Here is a 21,768-nt window from a genome sequence, read left to right as displayed (position 1 = left end):
GAAAACTTCACCGCTTGCATCTATGAGTAGACAAAATATATAATGCATGCAAATTTCATTCATTACAAAATAATAATATCTTAATGGACTCTGTTTGTATTACAGTTTACCCGTTGCTATGCGGCCATTACGGCCGGATGGATTCTCTTTCGGCTTGTCATGCATAGCTAATCTTTTCCGACCCGACCTCGAAGCCTTCCGGCGCAAGAACCACTTCGTCACAGAGAGACATTACAACGACGGCATCGCGCCCGAGAGCTGCCCTCACCGGCAACGGGTGACAGAGCGGGTGAAAGACCGCCAGGAGTATGGAACGATCATTGGAGAGTCAGGTCATCCTTGATCATATCTTCTTGAGACCGGCCATGGAGTCGTGAGAAGAAATAGAGCAGCGTTGACTCCGGCTTGGGCACCAGCAGAATTGGAGGGGGAACCCGATGCTAAGTTCGAGGTCGTTCGCAGACCCTCGCGAAAAAGAGTTCCAGCCGGAGAGAGCAGACGGAGCCGCCCAAGAGTACCGAACGAGATACGGGCGGATCGTTCGTCCTCCACAAAGACTGCAAATACAGTAACGGCATTTTTGCCGCCACACATTTTATTTGTTTTTTTTCAGAAGGAGAGATGTGGCGAGTTCGAGCTCTGTTGGCCGAACAGGGCGACCTTCATCCCGGGGAGTCGGCCGACGTGTATAAATACGGCGGGCTGACGGCGGAGCGGGGAGTTGTCGTGTTGTACTGTTACGAGACTGTTACTCTGTTTTTCGCTCCCTGCAATAAAACGAGTTCTCACAAGGATTTCCTCTAGGTTATTACGCCCGTCAGCACAGTGTAATAAGTACAATTGATACATGTAATAACAGTGTAATAAGTGTAGTAGTTTCACGTTTAACACTGCGTCATATTAACGCTTTCAAATTCTCCTCCCAGTAAATGGCTGATTTAGTCCTCAGAAAAACAAGCGAATAAAAGATTTTATTTCCAAATTTACCTTAACTTGAACTTATTCTTTCTGTTGCCAACGATAATGAATTACACATTTCGTATTTTTTTTGTATTTAGTTAAATTTTTAAATTCAATTTTTAACATTTTGTTCCAATTTTTATAAATCGCTTGTTCTTTTCAGCACTCCATTTAAAAAAGTACTTCGCATTGAATCATTATCGCTTGCTGTAGTAATCAATAGCATTCCTCATAATGATAATTCCCGCATTCCGACTGTCTGGTATCCCATCAAATACCGTCTGCATTCCCAGTGGCAATTCCCGTTTCATTGAATTTTGACCCTAATTTAATCTTCTATATCTCCTACGCACAGTCTACATCCCCTCTCTCTTACGCGAAATGATATAAGAAGATAAGCAGGAGCTGAATTTCCAACTTCTTTTGCAAAGGTATTCTGTCGCTTGCTATAGGATCGTCGCCATTAGAATCTATTTGGCGGGGAAGGCGAGTAGGTACGTATTTTTAAAAGTACCTTCTGTGCCCTCTGTAAGCAAATTGTAAACTCCGTTCAGTCGAGTTATTTCGTCGTTCTATTTTTTTTATCACCTAAATAATTTTGCTCATAATTAATCTTTTTGATATAGAATATTATATTGAATTTTGTAACGAATTTTGTAATTTATCTTAAGTATTGCTGATCCATGCATGTTAACGGAACAATGAAAGCATTAAGTCAATAAAACATTTCAATTTGTCCGAAAAATCCACAGGGAAAAAATCATTCGCCTTGAACGGGATTCCTGTAATATAAGTTAAAAATTGTGGATTTTTCGCACAATTTTTGCATTGCGGGTGACTCCCGTAAAAGTTATCACCGTGACTAGTCCCGGTAGACTTTTAAAAAATTTCAAATTCCAAGTGAATAATCTATCTTTAATTGTATAATTAATAAGCAACTTTATCAACTCCTACTGTCGCCAATGTGTAAATAGCGAGTCAGATAATTCTAGCGTGGATTAGATTATGTTGGATTATGCCGGATAATCGCTTATAATACGTTTGGTGTACGTAAAGGTGAGTTTTTTATGCTGGAATGAGTTGGTTTATATTGTTTCGGGTCGGATAAAGTTGTAATGGATTAGATGATACTGCATTTGGTTGTATAATACTGGTTTGGATTATCTTACTCAATTCTTCGTCCGAGAATAACTCCTAACAAAAAGATTTCACCTATAATGCGGAAGTTATTCCCTTCCTCTAGATTAGAACCAAAGATTTCACGAAAATAGACGTTTTCGGGTAAACTATTTTTTATCCTTGGAAGGCAAATCTCTCTCACAATCACCTATGCATAATTAAATGGAAAATTTTTTGTGTCCTCGAATTTCTTAGCTCCACCTTGAAAATGGAAATTTCTGTTTTGCTTCTAGAGGTTTCTATTCAAATTTAAGCCGTTATTGATATTTTTCCGATAAATGAGAACATTTTTGGGTACCCAAAAATGAATTTCATTAATTAATATCAATGCATACTACGAGTGGGTAATTTTTTTCATTAAATTTTATCGATTTCCGGCAAAGTAAGAAATTCCTTGGTAATAGGGAAAACTTAGACTTACCTTAACTTACTTACAATTAGACTTATTGAGTGGAACCTAATTGAAATTAAGTTCCTCCCATACTATGCAATATAATTTTCATCTACATCTTCACACTACCCCGCAAGCCATATCAATAAGGGTGTGGCAGGGGATGTTAGAAAACCAGCCGTTTACACATACACTTTACACACACAGGAAATGCTTTAACGATATCACGCCAATCAGTTATTAAAGTCTTTCATAGTACTTGTGAAAAACGAATTCCCATACCTATCCGTTCGTCGAACTATCTCTCGTAATTGATGGTTTGTGTCAGACCTGCAAATCTATGGCTAAGTTCTAATCTAAGTTCTAAAGTTATGGCATCTGTGTAACGCTGTCTAACAACACGTATCTCAAAAATAGCAACTTTTCAGGAGATAAAAAATGATTTATTTTTTAATTGTGTATAATTTTAATGGAAATTAAAAACCAAAAATACATAAAAATGAAAAGAAGCATACATTTGCACACAAAGAGTTGTTTTTAGCTTGAATTTTATTTTTTATCAACAGTATTAACTCAAGACCGGCCAAATTTTGAGGTACAGAACTTAGCCATCGATATGAAATTGGGTTCTAATATAATTTCCTCCGTGTCACTCTTAAAGATATACCCATTCTCAATTGCTCAAGCAATCTAAGCCTAGCGCGTATCGTCTAAGTCTCTAGCGGTTCCCAACCTAGTTCGTTTAACATCTGTGTAACGCTCTCTGTACGCCCGTAGCTGTTTTTGACGGATCGTGCAGCTTTTCTTTGTATTTTATTCATTTTACGGATTTAACCTTTCTACACCGGATCCCATATACTCGCTGGATATGCAAGGTGTTCCCGGAAAAATGTGAAATAGCACCTCTCTTTTACTTTCTCGTCTGAGTCATGCACTATTGGTTAATGTGTTTTAATTTGCGGAATCAAAAATGATAAGAGAATATTGCTATCGTGAGAATCGTCATTGGAATCAAAAGTTATTTTACCCCAATGCAACAGCAAGGGCTCCTCTGGTCCACTATGCATTCTATACTTTGTATGTTGCTTCCGAACATCATATCTGACGCCTTCCAGCAAATGATCAAAGCACTCCCAGTTCATTCTGCTCTGCAAATAGAAGTGCTCCTCGTGTACCCTCAGTTGGAAATAGAGTGAATGGAATTCTCCTTCTTCCCCTCAGGAGATATTAATGTCATATATCCATATTCGGCGCCTTTTTCTGAAAAATTTCCATACAGAAATATACAAGTACAAAAATATAAAAAATGTTAATCCGGTGCCTTTTTCTTCGAAAATTTTCCATATAGAAATATAGGTAAATGTACAAAAATATTAAAATACTCTATGGAAACGTGTGGAGAGTAATTTAACTATTTCTCTGATCGTCTTCTAAAGCTGCCAGAATAATGGCTTCCTCTTCTGAATCAGCTGTCGCGTCCATCACCGAATCACAATCCGCAGAAATAAAAACTCAAATACCTTTCTGAACGAACGTGCTCTCCGCTTGGGTTTTCGTTGTCATCTGCGAACCCTAGCATGCTGGTCAAACAGTTTGGATGCGCGATTGCTTAGCTTGAGCACAGTTCTGTGGGGAGCTGCCAGTATGCCCGCAGCCGCCACCGCGGCCTCGCAGGTGTGTGGGAGCCTCTATCTTGACCCTCCGTCAGGAACGATTAAATTTTGGTCGTGCGAGCGTTACCCATACCATATTTGTTACACCCTTTATTTTTCCTTCACATAAGAATAATGCCTTAGGAAATAGGCTGGACATAACTACTTAATATAAGTTACAGGGGTGCCGATTTATAAAAAAATATTGGGGGTCTCATATGGGGGCTTACGGGGGTCTTCCCCCGGGAGATTTTATAAATAATGAGTTTTAAAGTTTTTTTTTTTTAGCATTTTATAAGAGTCATACGATCTACATTAGAACCCTGAAAACTCGACTCTTGATAACTCGACATTTTGGGGAAAATCAACAAGCCTGACACATCTATTTCTCCTCCCATAAAGAATTTTTGAGGGGGCTCGGCCCCCTCAAGCCCCATGGAGTCGGCGCCACTGATAAGGTACAAATAAAAGCGGACTTTGCCGCAAATAGAAGTGAAATTTCAAATTTCACGCGGGATTAAAATTTTTGGCCACTTAGAATGGCACTCATTGCAGTTCATGTTCGCTTTAAAGATAGTAATAATGTTTTTTTGGAAATAAGCGAGATATAACTAGTATAGATGAAAACAGTCAACTAGTTAAATTACTCTCTTAAAGCTCTGCCGAAGGTGAATTCACTACGAGCTGAACTTGCTACCATCCTTTTTCCGCAATGCCGTCAAACCACATGAAACTGATGAGAAATCAAGTCGGTCGATGTTACTACCAAGAATGAGGAAATATGGGTGTAGTCGCTCTTGGGTCCATGCAGGGTCAATGAATAGAACGGTGGATTAAATCAAACCACAGCTTTCATGGTTGTTTCGCCAACCGCGTCCCATCTATACGTTTTTTGAGTTTCTACTGCCTCGGCGCGCCCCATATTTCGCTGCTTGCCCTCCCCTAAACCTCAAGAATGTTAGCGGCCCTCTAAATTGGGCTCACCCCTCTGTTCACTGCTGCTTCTCCCGTCTCGAGAAAATCTCCACATAAATCTTTTCTCAGGGATATTTACCAATTCTCTAGGAGCAATATGTCGGTTTGAAAACTTGCATGGTAATATCAAGTAGATTGGTGTCAAATAAAACATTGCGAGCGCTCGGGGTCCATCAAAGGTACATTAGGGGAACGACAAATCAAATGAAAATGAAGCTTTCCACCTCCTCAATTCAACAACATAAACGTCTTGCTCTTAAGGCCGTTTTACACGGGGCACGGAATTGCGCAGGTTAGAGCTGCATTAATTTCTAAAATGGCGTGGAATTGCGCGAATGCATGAACGAAATTAGAACAGGGGCTATTTTGCCGTCTCGCATCCACTCATTCTCGCATGTGTTCTAGCAATTCACCGCTTTACACGACGTAATTTTGAATGCGCCTTCGCGCGTACGTCAGATTGCGATCCGTGTACCGTGTAAAACGGCCTTTACGCATTAGTCCCCTAGATGTTATGAGTGCCATTTCAATAACTTATTGGTTCCAATGGCTTATGTTCCTGAGGTAGAGGGGAACACTATATTTGTCTGTTGACAGGTTTGTCGCCCTCATGATTCGAGAAAAAAAGATTGAGCTGTGGAGAAGGTGGTCGAAACCCCCCATAGGGTCACTAACACAAACAATGAAGCACTGTCAAGGGCAAACTGCTGGATATGGGATCCTTATGAAGATTTCCGCTGATTGATGTAATTGAAGATGCAGATCTTCCGGGCTTTACCCCGTTTCGATCCATATTTCTTCCGTGCGACAGTTTCGCCGGCGTTATAGTCGTCTTCTCCAGGTCACTGAAGTGAAGAAAATTGAAAAAATACGCAGCAACTTATCCGCCTTTTATATCCTAGCCGTCCGAGGAAACCTGAAGAAGCCGACTGCAACGCCGGCAAAACTGTCGTTTAGAATAAGTATGGGCCAACGCGGAGTAAAGCCCGGAAGATCCACATCTTCATTTGCGAGGTATTGAGCGGGATAGGTTTAATGCGTCTGGGTTTCTCTGCAAAAAATAACAAAAAACTGAGTAAATAACTTTGGATACCTCGAGATATTATTTTCTGTATCTGCTGGTGATTTCAGGTTCAGCGATTTCCTTACCCTTCCACACGGCGAAAATAATCAAAGCTGTCGGTCGTTTCCTCCAAATACCTATGGAGCCTCTTGCGATCTCCTCAGACTAAAGTTTTGTAAGCACGGATGCTTGTTTGGAGACCGACCACTCATTTTGGTCCTCATTACAGATCATGCTGGCTCTACAGACTTCCTATGCTTGAACGTTTGAAAACACCATCTACTGTATTCTAGGCACTTGAATTAAATTAAATTAATTAAATTCAAGTGGCGCATTCAATTAATTGTGGTTTTTTATTCTTCAAGACCTTATCAAATACGTTCAATGTTTCCAGCTCAAATTTGTGGAAGCTGAAGTTCACAAATGACAAAACGACTTCGTTTTCTTCCATGGATTTATTTTTTTTGTACAGCATGTTTCAACCTCAAGAGGTCGTTTTCTAATACTTAAAAATGACCTCTTGAGGTTGAAACATGCTAAACAAAAAAAATAAATCTGCGGAAGAAAACGAAGTCGTTTTGTCATTTGTGACCTTATCAAATCCTGTATTGTCAACAGAAAACTGTGCAGACAATGTCTAAGTGAGTGTACTCATTGCTATCAGAGATTAACGAAGGGCATCAATGACTTGCTCCGTTTGTCTGCTTCCCATTGATAGATCGAAAGCACTGATAGCATTCCGAAAGATAATGAAGTGGTATATTACTACTCTCATCATGATGTCATTGCTGCTGTATCCATTTCTCTCTAATAAGCTACCCAAACAGTTGAATTAATCTACCTGCTCAAGTTTTTCCCCACCAACTTTTGCCTTGAATCTCACATTCCTAGTTCATGATGCTTTACAAAACGGCATAACTTTGGTCTTCTTGTGATTAGTCTTCATACCATACTCCTTGGATCGCTTGTCTAACGTATCCACTAGAGCCTGAATCCCCCTCGCTGACTATGCCAATCAACACCTGATCCTTCACGAACCTCACTGATTTAAACATCATTCCTCCCACTTTTACTTCAGCTTCCGACTCATCCTATACTTCTCTTACCATCTCCTCAGCATTAAAGTTAAAAACCCTTGTCTCACTCCTTAGTCAATGCTTGCCCAATGCCCATCCTCTCCTTCTTCCTCTGCCTGCTACCCTTACTTGCGCAGTCTGGGCAATATATACAGATTATGAATCAATCGCCAATCCTTACAATCTACACCTATTTTCTTGATAATAACCATGAACTTTACACAATCCACGCAATCAAATGCTTTTTCAATATCCACAAAGCAGGCATACACGTCCTAGTCATGTTCTAGGTTCCTCTCCACCAGGAACCACTTCATCACTATAGCACCACGAGTAGACTTAAACCAAACTGATCTTCGTTCAAATACTCGTTTTCCCTCGCCTCCATTTGTCTGCACAATATTCTTAGTACCTCTTTCGCTGTGTGCGATATTAGGCTAATAGTCCTTCACAGGGGCGCAGCAAGGAATTAAGGCTGGGGGAGGGTTTAGGTGCAACTAATACCGGGGTGTGGGGGTATGGAATATCCACCAGGATAAGCAGTAGGTGCGAGATTAATAAATTGTAGAATTTTAAGATAAACGGTTCAAAATGGTGAGTTTTACGGCTTTCTGAGGGATATTTTATTAATCCTTACACTATTCCATTAGTAATATCAATCCAATTAAGTAAAATGGCAAAAAGGCCATTACAATATTTCTCAGCAAATAAACAGAGTGGTTTTCCATATGCCTGTAACTGTAAACAATTTATTTTAATTTTATAAAATAAGGTTTAGCTTTGGACTTCGATTCTGAAATTTATCAGTACTATTTAGGCAATCAGAGTGTGGGCTGAAAAAAGTTGGATGGGCCCTGGCCCACCCCCGGTGTCCCCACTTTTGGTGTGGTAGGTGAATTACCTTACCACTTCATGAATTCTGGTATAAATTGGAAGGGTGGCTGATTTGCTGTTGTGAGTGATGCAATAGGTTTTATGAAAGAATTAAGTTGTATAAACTACTGAAAGATAAGATCCATAGGCAAGGATGGATCCAGGATTTTTTCTGGGGGGCAGAAGGGTCTGACAGGCTAATAATCTTCTCATATTATAGATAAAAAACAACATACAACAATTGATATACAAAATATTTTCTTTATTTTAATATGAAAGTTAATAATATGATATTAAATGATTGATGCTATGTTATACAAAAAAAAACAAATGTAATGATAACTGTATTAGAAATCTTGTCTCTCTTTTAAGCCAGTGGGGGGAAGGGGCATGTGCCCCCTGGCCCTCCCCTAAATTTTCCTATGTCCATACCATATCTTGTATTTTCAGTCTAGAATTCTCTGGTCTGTGTCCTAGTACGTATGTGCAAGTTATACCTATTAGGCCACTAAACTCATATTATTCTCCATAGTAAACTTGCATTGATACCTTTTCAATTTTTGAATCCTAAATGATGATACTTTGATTATGAGGAAGGAAATATTTTTCTTGCTTTGATACTTCTCTGACTTTAAATTTTGGTAGACATTTGTAAATTTAATTCTAGGGTGAAGATAGGATTCTTGGTAATGGATAAGTTTCTGACTCTATTTCAGCAAAATACTCTTTTGTAGCTGTATTTGAAGAACCTCCTCAACAATGGCAATTGGTATGGATGTCATCCTACTGTTCACAGTCCTGGCTTTGATACTCTGGTTAATGATGAAAAAGCCCCCTAATTTCCCACCTGGTAAGTCAGTCCTCAATAACATGAGTCCACAAGTCCTGAGGGCTTTGTGTTCAAATTGGAATGGCAGTGAGGTTTTCAAATAATAATAATGTGTGATATTTCAAGAGATTTTTATTGACAATTAACAGGGCCCCGTAATTTTCAGAAGTGTAAATGTTTTGCTTCATGATTACCTATTACTTGAAGTTTTCAAATGAAGAGATTCGGTCTGAATGTCATTCTAAATCATGCATTATTATTACATATTCTTAAATTATATTTTATTACTCCTCATCAACCTTCCTCCCATCACTATATTTTTAACACTGTACCCATCTTTCCATTAGTCCCCACTATCTCTTTATCTCACCTTGCACTGTCCCAAGACCAGCCAGCCTGAATTGGAGGCATTCTCCCTATTTATATTTTCTAGCTAATCATTGATTGTCCTTACATTCTAGGTCCCTACATTCATTACAGCCTTATTCTTCATCTCCCCCATCCTCTTTTTTTCCCTTTCTTGCATGCTGGTAATGCTGCTGATAAGTCTCTTCGAGAGTTTTGATCATGACTTCAAGCACCTCTCCTACTTTGCTGCCATATCTGCTTCTTCGAGGGCATGGTCCCACATTACTTTCCGAGGATCATTCAAATAAGCTCCACGTTTTCAGGGTAGAGATAGTTCATAGTAGCACTTTCTGAAAGAATTGATGATGTTCTATTCACCACTTTAACAGATTGCCGATTTTAACAAATTTTTAATGCAAATTCATGCTATCAAATACAAATATACAATACTATTATTTTTTGCCTAAATTGAAAGATTATTACTCCTGGAGTACGTATTTCACACTTTTAGATTTTTAAATGACGATATCTATTTTTGAAAATGAAAAGTGAAAATTTTCAAGTGCGCAAAAACGTGACAGCTAAGTATGAATGCTGGAAAAAGCCCGTGTGACGTCACTGCCGCCGTGTGAGGTCACCTTGGTATAAAGCTATGAAGGCCGCTGCGATGCAGGCTGTTTGCAGGTAGAAGAGTGCCCTCCTAGCACGTAGTGCTTGGCTTAGATAAGGATTATTAATACCCTATCAAACAAAGGAAACTTGCCGACCTTAGGCAATTTTAATAGGTGATTATTAAGAGATGTTTCCCTGAGCTTGGTGCCTCATACATGCATTCGTAATCTCAGGCTATGTAAAACTCCTGACTACTCGTATAGCATCTAGGTCCCTGTGATATCACGTGGAGTGGCATTGCATGGGCGCCAATCTGGCCTTTTTCAAATGAGGTTAAAATTGACCATTAACATTCATCTAAACTGGGATTTCTAAAACCAAATAATTTGTATTTTATGAATACACTAATGGTGGGTAGCAAATCGCAATCAATGCCTTTCGTTTTCTTCGATGACGGAAACTACCTTATTTAAAATAACTGTGTTAACAGTTCTTCTGACGTCTGATCAGCCAAGATTATACATAGCTTGGGAAAACTCTAGAGGCTCAACAAAAAGATGAAAATCATGGTTGAACGAGCTGAGCATTTCAGCGGTGAGGTGGGCAATTTGTTGCAATTCTGAACTGCTGGCATGTGGAAATGCTAACTTGACATTACTTCATTTTATTTCTTCTAACACTTCTGCTATTTGACTATTTCACCTTACACCTTGCTTTATTTTTCCATAGAATGATCTCATAAAAATACGAATGATATAAATTCAGGGAATTAAAAATTATTCAGACTATAACTCAGGAAAAAGGGAAATTTAAAGCCTTGGTGGCGGTGGGGTAAAGTCCTCGCATGCCAATCCAGAGGTAATGGGTTCGAATCCCGCCTGGGTAGGTGATCCCTAACCAGGGCATGGATTGATTGTTTGAGGCGTAACTTGGTGAAAGCGATTCATAATTAAATTAAAAAAGAAGAACTTAGTGCTTTCACATTAATATTTATTCACGACCATGGTTTCAACGTTAGACGTCATCATCAGGTGAACTCTACAGAGGTCCATCACATCCTTTTATACCAGGCTAGGAGGGGTAGGGAGGAAGGTAATTAGGTTGAACGGATTGGTCAACAGAGAAGAGGGAGGGGGAAAAAAAGACTCAGACCCTCCCTAAGGGAGCCTCCTCCCCCTAACTTCTTTCATGTTCTTATGACCAAGTTTTTTTCCCCCACCCTCTTCTCTGTTGACCAATCCGTTCAACCTAATTACCTTCCTCCCTACCCCTCCTAGCCTGGTATAAAAGGATGTGATGGACCTCTGTAGAGTTCACCTGATGATGACGTCTAACGTTGAAACCATGGTCGTGAATAAATATTAATGTGAAAGCACAAAGTTCTTCTTCTTTAATTTAATCAGGGCATGGATGCTTGTGTTGTGAGTTGTTGATGTTGAAAAACCCATTGTAAAGGCCACAATGTGCCCCAATGTGCGGGGAAATGGGAAATAAATAAATACTATTCAATATCTAATTATTTTTATACATCTTTATAATTTTTAAACTCGGAAAAATGTTAAAACTATTGGGTGAAATTTCTTATTCTATTTCAGGTCCTCCTAAATGGCCGATTGTGGGAAATCTCTATCAACTGAGACTTGGAGGTCAAAGGGTGAACATTAGCCGAATGCGGAAAAAATATGGAGACATCGTTGGTCTTTTTATTGGAAATAATCCCTTGATAATAGTTTGTGGAGTGGATGCAATTCGTGAAGTTTGTTTTAGAGATGACTTCTCTGGTCGCCAAGGAAACATCGTCCTCACTCAAGTGAACAAAGGAGAAAAATTAGGTATGTATTTCCACTAAGAATCATTTTGTAAATATATTGCAATATTATTTATAAAACTCATTTCAAGAATTGAAATTTTCAATATAGTGTATCCAAAAAAAGCCATACTATGTATGTATAAGGAAAACTATATCATCTATAAAACTTACTACAAAGTACTACTACATATACACATTTAAATGTTTCTTTTCAGTACATCATAAGGCTATTTTTAAATTTTTATCCACAGGAATTTCCTTCTCTCAATTCCAGTCATTAGTAGATTCCTCCCACAGCACGGACTAAGCTTTAGTTTTATCATGATTCATAATACTGTTTTCATGAAAATAGACTATGCTACGAAATAAATGCTACAACAAAAAATTTAGACATGACGATTGCATTTCCCAATTTCCCACGTACTGTTGTACCTTGAAAAAGTACTAGAAATGGATGGGATCGGGAACTATTCCCATTCAAGTACTTTTTACTTTTACGCAATAATCCGTTACAAATGTTTTTCATTTTTTTTTACCATAATTTGATGCAGGAATTGTTAATATTGATGGAGAGGTCTGGAAGGTGCAGCGAAGATTCACTCTGCAACATTTGCGTGACCTGGGATTGGGAAGAATGAAAGTGGAAGCTACTGCGCATGAGGAGATTCAAGCTATGTTTGAGCACATTGAAAGAGATGCGGGTGGAATAAAAAATGGTTTACCTGATCCAGTAAGTGTTGAAAAGAATTGAAAATCTCTAGATTTTGATGATGAGTTACCAAGCGTGCTATGTTGGTAGAGTGCTCATTCGAAGCTTTATAACCTGGGAATGCAGTCTTGAATCCATATCCCCATGTTTCCATAGCATATTGCATTGTGTATTCCTTTTTTCCTCTTCAAATTCTTCCTATCCAAGTAAAAACTATCTTTTGATACATGGTTTACATAAGTCAACATCTTTAATGAAATTTCCTTGCCTTGAAGCAGTAATGCATGCAGAAAAAACTCAAGGGGAGGGTGCAAAAGATATTTCGAGCTAAATATGTACTTAAAATTTTATTGTATTGAAAAATAATCAAGTTACATGCAAAGTTTTAGATAGTTTTATTTATAGTTACACCCATATACAAGACAATGCTATCTTATGATACAAAAAAGTTACAATTGCAGTTCTACAATGTTCGCCAATGTGGGCAGCCCCGCAAAGGGGGGCACGTGCTCTCTGCATCCCCCATACGTATCCACCACTGCCTAGAAGTTTAACCCTTTCACTGCTGTGGACGTACCTAGTACGTCCGCACGGCAGACTGCGGTGGACGTACTTTTTCTTCCTTCCTGCCATACGGTCAGCACTTTCGCCGAAGCACTTCGAAGGGACCCACTAATCCAGGACCCTTTCCTCAACGAACTCACCCACGCAAGACCGTCTCATCGGCCCTACCAGCGGGGGCCCTACCTCCGGTAAAGTGGCCGCTCTGACTGCAATTTGAAAATCAATCAATCAATCCGATCATCACAATATGATTGTTTTCATCGCACTCCTGCCAATCAAGCAATCAAGTACGTCTTTGAACCGTGTTTCTGCGATGAAAAATAATGATTTTGTTAACTTTGATATAATGGCCATTTTCCGGTGGTCCGCAGCCACGTTTTGTTGTAAAGTTAACAAAATCGTTATTTTTTATCGCAGAGACACGGTTCAAAGACGTACTTGATTGCTTGATTGGCAGGAGTGCAATGAAAACTATCATATTTCGATGATCGGATTGATTGATTGATTTTCAAATTGCAGTCAGAGCGGTCACTTTTCCGGAGGTAGGGCCCCCACTGGTAGGGCCGATGAGACGGTCCTGCGAGGGTGAGTTCGTCGAGGATAGGGTCGGGGATTAGTGACCCTTCGGAGGGTGTACCACACCCATCCTGGAAGTACCTGCTCCATGGGCCCAGGAAACGCATTTTAACATTTTCGCCACATGTGAGGAGAAGGTTTCCGGAGATTGAACAGCAGTGAAAGGGTTAATTGCTTCCTGTCCATTGTATAACATGAATCCAAATTCTTTCTTTAAAACCTCAAGGGCAAAAAGCCTGTCCAAGGTGACTGCTTCATGAGCCCTTAGACTCCCAGTATTTCACTAATTGTGCATCATAAAAATCATTTGGTCAACTAAGAGCATTAGTATTCTTACACCTTATGTTTATGGTAAATATTATATCCTGTTCTAGTTTTGCTATCATCCCAAGTTCTTCCCATCCATGTGTACACATCCAATATTCATGTGTCATATTTTTATCCACATCATTCTTCTATAAAACCTCTTTTCGAAAGCTTCCAACCATGAATTTTCTCGTGTTGTTATCATTCATGCCTCATTACCTTAAAGAAGCATCTGAATAATTCAGGTATTTTTCCATGACAATATCCATCGGCTATCTAAATACATAAGGTTGACGTATCTAAAACAAATTGTTATTACATGATGGATATTCTGACTGTACATTACATAGATACATATCCTATTTGTAACATCCACGAAGAGATGTATAGATAACTTTACAAACATAGGCGGATTTAGATATAGACAACATTTTAATTCAAATATTAATAAATTTTATATTCTAATATATTATTGAATATTTTATAAATACATATTTATAAATATTTATACAGTAATAACTTTTATATTAAAATAAAGAGCATTTTGTAAAGCAATAGTTGCATGTAGTATTTAATCTCAAATATGAGAAGACCAATTTCCTGTCAGACCATGGTGGCCCCCAGTGACGGATACATATTGGGGGAACAGGGGTGTGCCCCTCCTTGCAGGACCACTCACATTGCCAAAAATTGCAGAACTACAATTGCAATTTTCTTAATATCATAAGATGGCATTGTATTGTATACGTGTACAATCAGTTTAAATAAAAAATTCTTATACATTGTGTGTAACTTGATTATTTTTCCTTGCCATAAAGAATACCTCGAATACTTGAAAGTATTCGATATTCGAGATCTCGAATAATTATGCTTAAAGTATGATCTCGAATACTTTGAATTTCGTGCCATACACTGTCGCACGCACGTCGTTTGTAGTCGGCTAGAAATAACGCAGAGGACTCTAGCTGTTTGGTGCATGCAGCACTGTTTTAGGCAAGATGACCATGAAATTCGTGGATAAAAACCTGTGTCAGTGGCCCGTACGTACGCGGATGATCCATGGGCCGGAGGGGCCACGCTGTTGGCTCCTCAGCATGCGGATGGTTTGCACTCAGGTGTAAGCTTCCATTAATGTCAGTGGGACCTTATCCGGACGCGTAGCGCGGACCGTCCGCATCCATGTGAAACGGTGAAATAAAACGGTCTAAAGCGGTGAATAGATAGATATCGTTGTGTGTGGGGGACAGAAAATGATCAATGGAATACTCTGAAAACCCCCGATTTCCCCTAAAACCCCTAAATAAAATTGAAAATGGTGGAACAAAAAATCGACTTTTGGGGTACCTTATGTCACGCATTCATCTATTGCTCCCAAACTATTCCCTGGCTGAACAGTGAACACATACCATCAATACACAAACATTCAAAAAATTATTTTCACCACATTTCAATCCAAGCTCATTCCGGATGAACCCACAAGATGGAAATCGCTCTAGAAAATGATGGAACAGAAGCAACAAATAAAATTAGCTGCCTCTAACCTGAGTTTCAATGTAGACATAAAACCACCACAGTGGGATGCTAACAAGCAATCGATTAATGTTCTGGATGTTTTTGAAGAAGCAACATTTCTTGCAAGTGGAAGTGCAGTCACAGGTTCTTAAGTTTTCTCCCCTGTAAATAGCATTATTAATTTCCTAAAAACTATAAGTAGTTTTTGCATACTCATCTACAAGGTTTCGTCAATGATTTGCAGTTTTCCATTAAAAGTCAGTATGAATTTCTGGAAAAAGAACAATTATTCACTTTTGCCACAATTCTTGATCCACACTTCAAAATCAGTGTATTTCAAGGTTCAAATAAAGTTGAGATGATAAAAAATTTATTGGCTTTAGGGATGACAAGTCTGTCTTAGCAATGTCACCCAACAACAACAGATACCTTTGGAAAAGTGCAACCGAAAATAGCTGAAGTAGAGCAACAACAATCAACGTGGGGAATTCGTTCAGAATACAAAAGCTGCTTTTTAAAATGTATTTGATATATTCCTTATTATTTATACAATCATCATGTGAAATAGAAGAATAGCATTCACTATGCTCTGCACAATTCTAGTATCCGAGGTAGGTATTCGAAAAGTGAGATAATCGAATATTCAAGCCATGATTTAATATTCCAATTTGATATTTGAGTTCGAGAAATCTGCTATTCGACCCATCCCTATTTAAAACCCTGTACTTAGTACCCTGTTTTTCAAAAATTTTCCCCTCTGTTTTTGGACCCCCCATCCCCCGAACGGAATTCCCAACTATGCCACAGGCATAATCTACTCATTAGATGCTGCAAAGATACATAAGAGATGTTGTAATCTTGTTATACTTCTCATAAGGCTCAGGTGTGTTCCCATGTTGCTGCTTCTAGTCTCTTCGTGTGTTTCCTGTCATGTACATATCGCTGATTGTTTTGCATACCTGTGCATGTCTTTTCCCCTGCGTTTTAACGATGAACCATGTGAGACCATACGGTGACTGAGAAGCAATGATGTATCAGGCATGAGCTTGTGATGTCTAAAACTTATATGTATACTAAAAGGCTGCATTCAGCTTCTTGTTGGAAATAACTCAAGAAGTAGGTGAGGGTTAGAAAAATGGAAAAAAATATGGGACTCCTTATTTTCAAAACTATGCCACAATCAGTTAAAAGAAAAAAATTGGTGTCTATTAAGATTATGCCACTTAATGCATTGTTCCACCTTCTCTTCCTACAGGTATGTTTCCATGACATATTGGATTGTGTAGCCATCAACACTCTATGGCACATGATAGCTGGTAGAAGGTATGAGCACACTGATCCCGAATTCAGGAAGCTAGTCAAGTCTGCGAGTGTCTTCTTCCAAGGGAATGACCCAGAAGGAGGGCTCTTCCTAGCATATCCTCGTTTGGTGAAAATGCTCCCATTTTTGACATCCACAAAGAAATTGACTTTGGCTTTTGCACCATTATTTCGTTTCATAGAGGTAATATCAACCAGTATTTCTTCTTTAATTCTTATCCATTATTTCATGTCGTTATTGTTGTGTGCAAAGGGACATGAGGCATTGTATTATTTCAAATGCTTCGTTGTATGATAATATTACTACATACATAGTACATAATCACATCTAAATTGACATTATGCAAGTGCGGCATATTTTGGTTCTGCTGAGTGAACAGCAGTGAACTTAGCTTCAATCAGCAAAAAAATCTCCCGGGAAAAATTCTCCAGGAATTGAGCAACTAACTAACTAGAATTTAGATATTTAGGCCTAATACAACATCATATGATCTTTATATTTTAGTTCCTGAAGAAAGACAATGACTAATCTAAGATTAAATTACCCGAGTGTATTTTTATGAACGCACTACATACCATTAGAACTTTTAATGGCATCAAAAATTTAAAAGTTATGGAAAATATTTCCTAAGCTCAAAATTTTATGAACGTTCTTTCTTCTTCATTTTTTCTAAGATTTTCTAAAGTTAAATTTTAACCATTTACCTTTTCTTTGCTCACTCACACATCATTTTTTTAAATTAATAAGAGCTATAATACCACAATTTTACTGGCACAACAGAACCTTATGTCTATGTAATTTATTATGCAAGTACTTGTTCACACTGTTCTCATATTTTTGAATACCTGAAAAGAGCACATCTATCTTTTGAAGGACGAAATGGAATTTCACAAAAAGTCTATTGACCCAGAAAGCCCAAGGGATTTTATAGACATTTACTATAATGAAATAGAGAGACAGAAGGACAACCCCAAATCATTGTTCAATGGTGAGTAAATGGCCATTTTCATATTCATAGCCAATGTGATGAGATGGTTCTGTAATGCACGTCAATTAAAATAAAATCAAACCGAAGGACTTTTATTCCTATTATTTCAGAAAAGCAACTGAGAGAGATATGTGCTGAAATGTTTATTGGTGGTACAGATACCACCTTCAACAGTCTCACTTTTGGTCTTCTGTACATGATAAAATTTCCGGAAGTTCAGAAAAAGTTTCAACGAGTTATAGATGAGCATATAGGAAGGGATAGATTGCCTTCTTTAAAGGACAGAACGGAGTAAGTTAAAGGTCCTATTCTCTAGTTTTTATTACTTTAAATTTGGACAAGGTTAGCCCATAACTAGGTCTCAGTATTACAAGTTCTTGTCTAACTGCAAAAAAAATTGCTTCTTGGCTAGCCAAAACTTAAATTGGCAGAGTATATGTATGTGAACACACCATGTACCATTAGAATATTTATTGGTATCAAAAGTGAAGAGTTCTGGTAGCTCAAAACTTCACGTATGTTCTCTTATTTAATTTTTTCAAAGATTTTCTGAAGATTTTCAGCATTTTTCTTGTGGAAAATGTAAATGCGATGGCATTGTTCTGAAAAGTCTTTTCACTGATGGAATCAATTTCAATTCATCCAATTTTTCAATTATAGGGCTCCATATTTGGAGGCAACAGTTTGTGAAATTCTCCGTCTAAGTGCCATAGCAGTTTCCTCAGTGCCACATAAGCCATTCACAAACAAAGAGTACGTGACACTAAGGGGATACCACATTCCTGAGGTGAACATTTTTGTTTTAATAGTTGGTTGGTTTATTTGCTTAATATGTACATACAAAAATATTTTAAGCAGGCTGAAAAATTTGCTTTACTTTATGATTTTTACGATGCCCTAGCAACTGCATGGTATAATTTTTAAAGTATACAGAAAAATTTGTGTTGTTTTTACTTTTAGAATACCCGTGTTCTACTTGGTCTGCATGATTTACATCATGACCCAAATGTTTGGAGGGATCCTTTCAGTTTCACTCCTGAGCGATTTTTGGATGACAATGGGAAATTATTTCGTCCAAATGCCTTTCTTCCCACGAGTATTGGTAAGAAGCTTGGTTGTGCAGCTGACAAGTAATATATGCATGTTCAGTGGAGCTTTGATTAAATATCGTAATAGAACAAAATTTTTGACCATTATATGTATAGTGGCAGCTTATATTGCGATTGTAATCACGTTTGACCTGAAGATGTCCTGTAGATCTCTGAGAAAACTCTTGGCAAAAAAGTGAACAGTGCATTGCCAACCCAAAAATTGGAAATACATCACCTGCTCGGTAAAATCATAAAAAACAATACCATTTCAATATGCATACATAACTACAGGTACACCACTGTTGGTCCACTATCAGACCATGACGCTATTAGTTACAATTTATGATGGTGTTAGTAATGGTATTTTTATAAAGGGCTGTATTAATAATTTTAAACTTAAGAGAATAAAATTAAATGGCGTCCTTACTACTTAGGTTGAGCTTAATGGCTTTCTTGTTGATCATTGCAATTATCGAATATTTTGCATTTTCAGGTAACAGAGGATGTCCAGGAGAGGGTATGGCCAGGAACAACCTCTTCCTCATCTTCACAGCCTTATTTCAGCGTTATAACCTGAGTGTACCAGAAGGACATCCTGTTCCATCAGATGAACCCATAGGAAATTTTTCTCTGGCTGTTAATAGATATCAAGTGAAGGTTTCATTAAGGAACTAGAATGCATGCATATTTTGTTGTGGCGAAGGTTCAAAGAACATAATCTTCAGAGACTGAGAAAACCCAAAACAATTCAACAGTGAAAGAGAAGGGGGAGAATGAGTATTGAAACTTTCCCGAGAAGGTGAATAAAAATAATACATTTCCCATATTCCCATGCACTAAATAGTGCTGAAGTGCAAGGATTGGACAGCTCTTGGAAGTCAGTAAACTCCAAAAGGACAAAATGGTGCAACACCCTTTGGCCTATAGGCTGGCATTAGTTTTAATTTGACTCAATATAATTATTAATATTGTAAATATAAAATAATTTAAATCCAGCAGCCATAAACTTGAACATTGGGGGTTGAATTTTATTTTTATACAGGGAAAGAAGCAATTTAATTGTCATTATTTTATAGTTCTTCAGTTTGAAGGGCCAATTACCGCAGAGTAACAAAAGGCCCAACATCCACACAGGGCATGCTATCAGAGAGGTCTTGAAGATGTCAGTTACATCTCTGGGAAAACTGTTGTCAGGAAAGTGAATAAAAATTGAAAGGCACCACCTGCTCTGTAGAAACCAAAGGAATAAAACCATTTCAATGTACATAACTACAGGTATTCCATAGCTAGTCATACCATGATGTAATTACATAATTCTCTTGAACATTCTGAATCTCAGCGATTGACCTACAGAGTTGGACAACGAAAATTAAATGTGGCTGAACTAAGACTTAAGAGAAAGTGCCGTTGTAATTAAACTCATTTACCATTTTTGCCCGTAAGGGCCGATATATCAGGTCATACAGGATATAAAAAAATTGCCACAGGCTGATTGAAGTTTTCAGTTTGTTCATTTTAGTAGAGGTGAAAAAAATAGTGGGAGCATACTGCCCATGAGCTAATTGCGGCAAATTCTGATGCCAGGACAAAAATCCTGATAAGCTTCAACACTGAATTAGTCTCAGAATATTGGGTGTTGTCTTACTCCAGGGTTATTTTCCGTAAAATCTTCAGGACAAAGAAATTTATAAAACATGTAATTACGATTAAAATGCTTCTTTCTCGCTATAAAAATAAAATAAAATGGCCAGTATTGAAGTTGAGGGCTGTCGAATGTAAATTCCCAGTGCTCGCACTTCACTGTCAGATTTAATTCTTACTTGCCATTTAAATTAGCTTCACATATGGGCTGACCTGGTACAGTAGACTCTCATTAATACGAACAACGTTGTTACTAAGTTCTCGTTATTACGAAGCACATCGTTGGTCCCGTCGAAAAGGCCTATCCAAGCTATAGTAAAAGAAACGTTATTACGAAATTTTCGTTTTAACGAAATTACGAACCTAAGTCCCGGTCCCGGCGGTTACAATATGGACTTTATTACGAAGTTCCACGCATAAGTCACGGCATTTATGTGGATATTCACTACACTTAAGTTTTTAATAATCGCGCCACAATTAAGTTCTTCTCGTGTTGTGCCTAAGAGCGTCAATTATGGTTCTTTATTCAGTTTACACGCTACATCATATAACAAGCTTCATTCCTGTGAAGTCATAGTGACCCACTCATAACTGTTTGTAAATTGGATGTACAGTCAATCCTCTTCCTATGCACATTCGATTTACGAATTTTCAGAAGTGCGATCATTCAAAATTTTCAAATTTCGAATATGGCCGATTCTACGCGGGGTGGCGCTGGGAAACTCTCATTGTGATCACAATCTGAATAAGGTATCATTGAATCCGGTGTGAATTTAGCAACTGTTCAGCGTTTCACCCGTTCTTCGTCACCGCGGGGAGCTATTTTTTCGGCTCCGGATGCATCGCAGGCCCCGCTAGATCAGTTCGCCACAGTCATAAGTTAGCGCATACGTGTAATACAGTGTTGCATTTTGCAGGATAACAGTACTCCTCGATAACTTACATACAGTCCGGCTGGCGAGGGTTGTCCGATTACGGCACAATAGGAGGGGCGGATAATCCTGCGCCAGCACGGTTTAAAGCCAATCGCTGTCCCCCAAGCGCACCTCACACCCTCGCCTAGTCATACAACGTTGTCAAATGCATAAACGAGCACCGAAATAAGCCTGATCCACCAAAATAAGCCCATTCTTCGAATCACAAGAACAAGTGATTATTCCTCTAGGTCCTTCACGCTCCTCGTCCCTTCCGGTTCTTTTCTTCACGGAACACTTTGTAAGCGTTTCCCTTTCTTACCTGGCAGCCTTGCCCCCTACCCAGAACTAGACCATTTTGTCTGTTATTGGACAACT

The 21,768-nt window shown here is 38.4% G+C and overlaps 1 protein-coding gene across 3 annotated transcripts; it reads left to right on the top strand.

The window, feature by feature from the left end:
* Positions 1-744: 744 nt before the first annotated feature.
* Positions 745-20,348, top strand: LOC124162168 (methyl farnesoate epoxidase-like). Of its 3 annotated transcripts, none has more exons than XM_046538593.1 (11): positions 745-827; positions 1,316-1,454; positions 8,904-9,019; positions 11,554-11,790; positions 12,320-12,498; positions 16,691-16,939; positions 17,630-17,744; positions 17,855-18,035; positions 18,405-18,531; positions 18,705-18,846; positions 19,329-20,348. In XM_046538593.1, exons 3-11 carry the CDS (start codon positions 8,929-8,931, stop codon positions 19,508-19,510), a joined length of 1,503 nt encoding a protein of 500 aa, XP_046394549.1. In that variant the 5' UTR covers positions 745-827; positions 1,316-1,454; positions 8,904-8,928; the 3' UTR covers positions 19,511-20,348. The 3 variants fall into 3 exon arrangements, with proteins under 3 accessions (XP_046394549.1, XP_046394547.1, XP_046394548.1); XM_046538591.1 differs by having other exon boundaries at positions 8,886-9,019; XM_046538592.1 differs by lacking the exon at positions 745-827 and having other exon boundaries at positions 1,121-1,454; positions 8,886-9,019.
* Positions 20,349-21,768: the final 1,420 nt, after the last annotated feature.

This window comes from Ischnura elegans, chromosome 7 (assembly GCF_921293095.1).
Source record: "Ischnura elegans chromosome 7, ioIscEleg1.1, whole genome shotgun sequence".
Taxonomy (NCBI): domain Eukaryota; kingdom Metazoa; phylum Arthropoda; class Insecta; order Odonata; family Coenagrionidae; genus Ischnura; species Ischnura elegans.
This window is presented reverse-complemented; position numbering and strand designations above follow the sequence as displayed.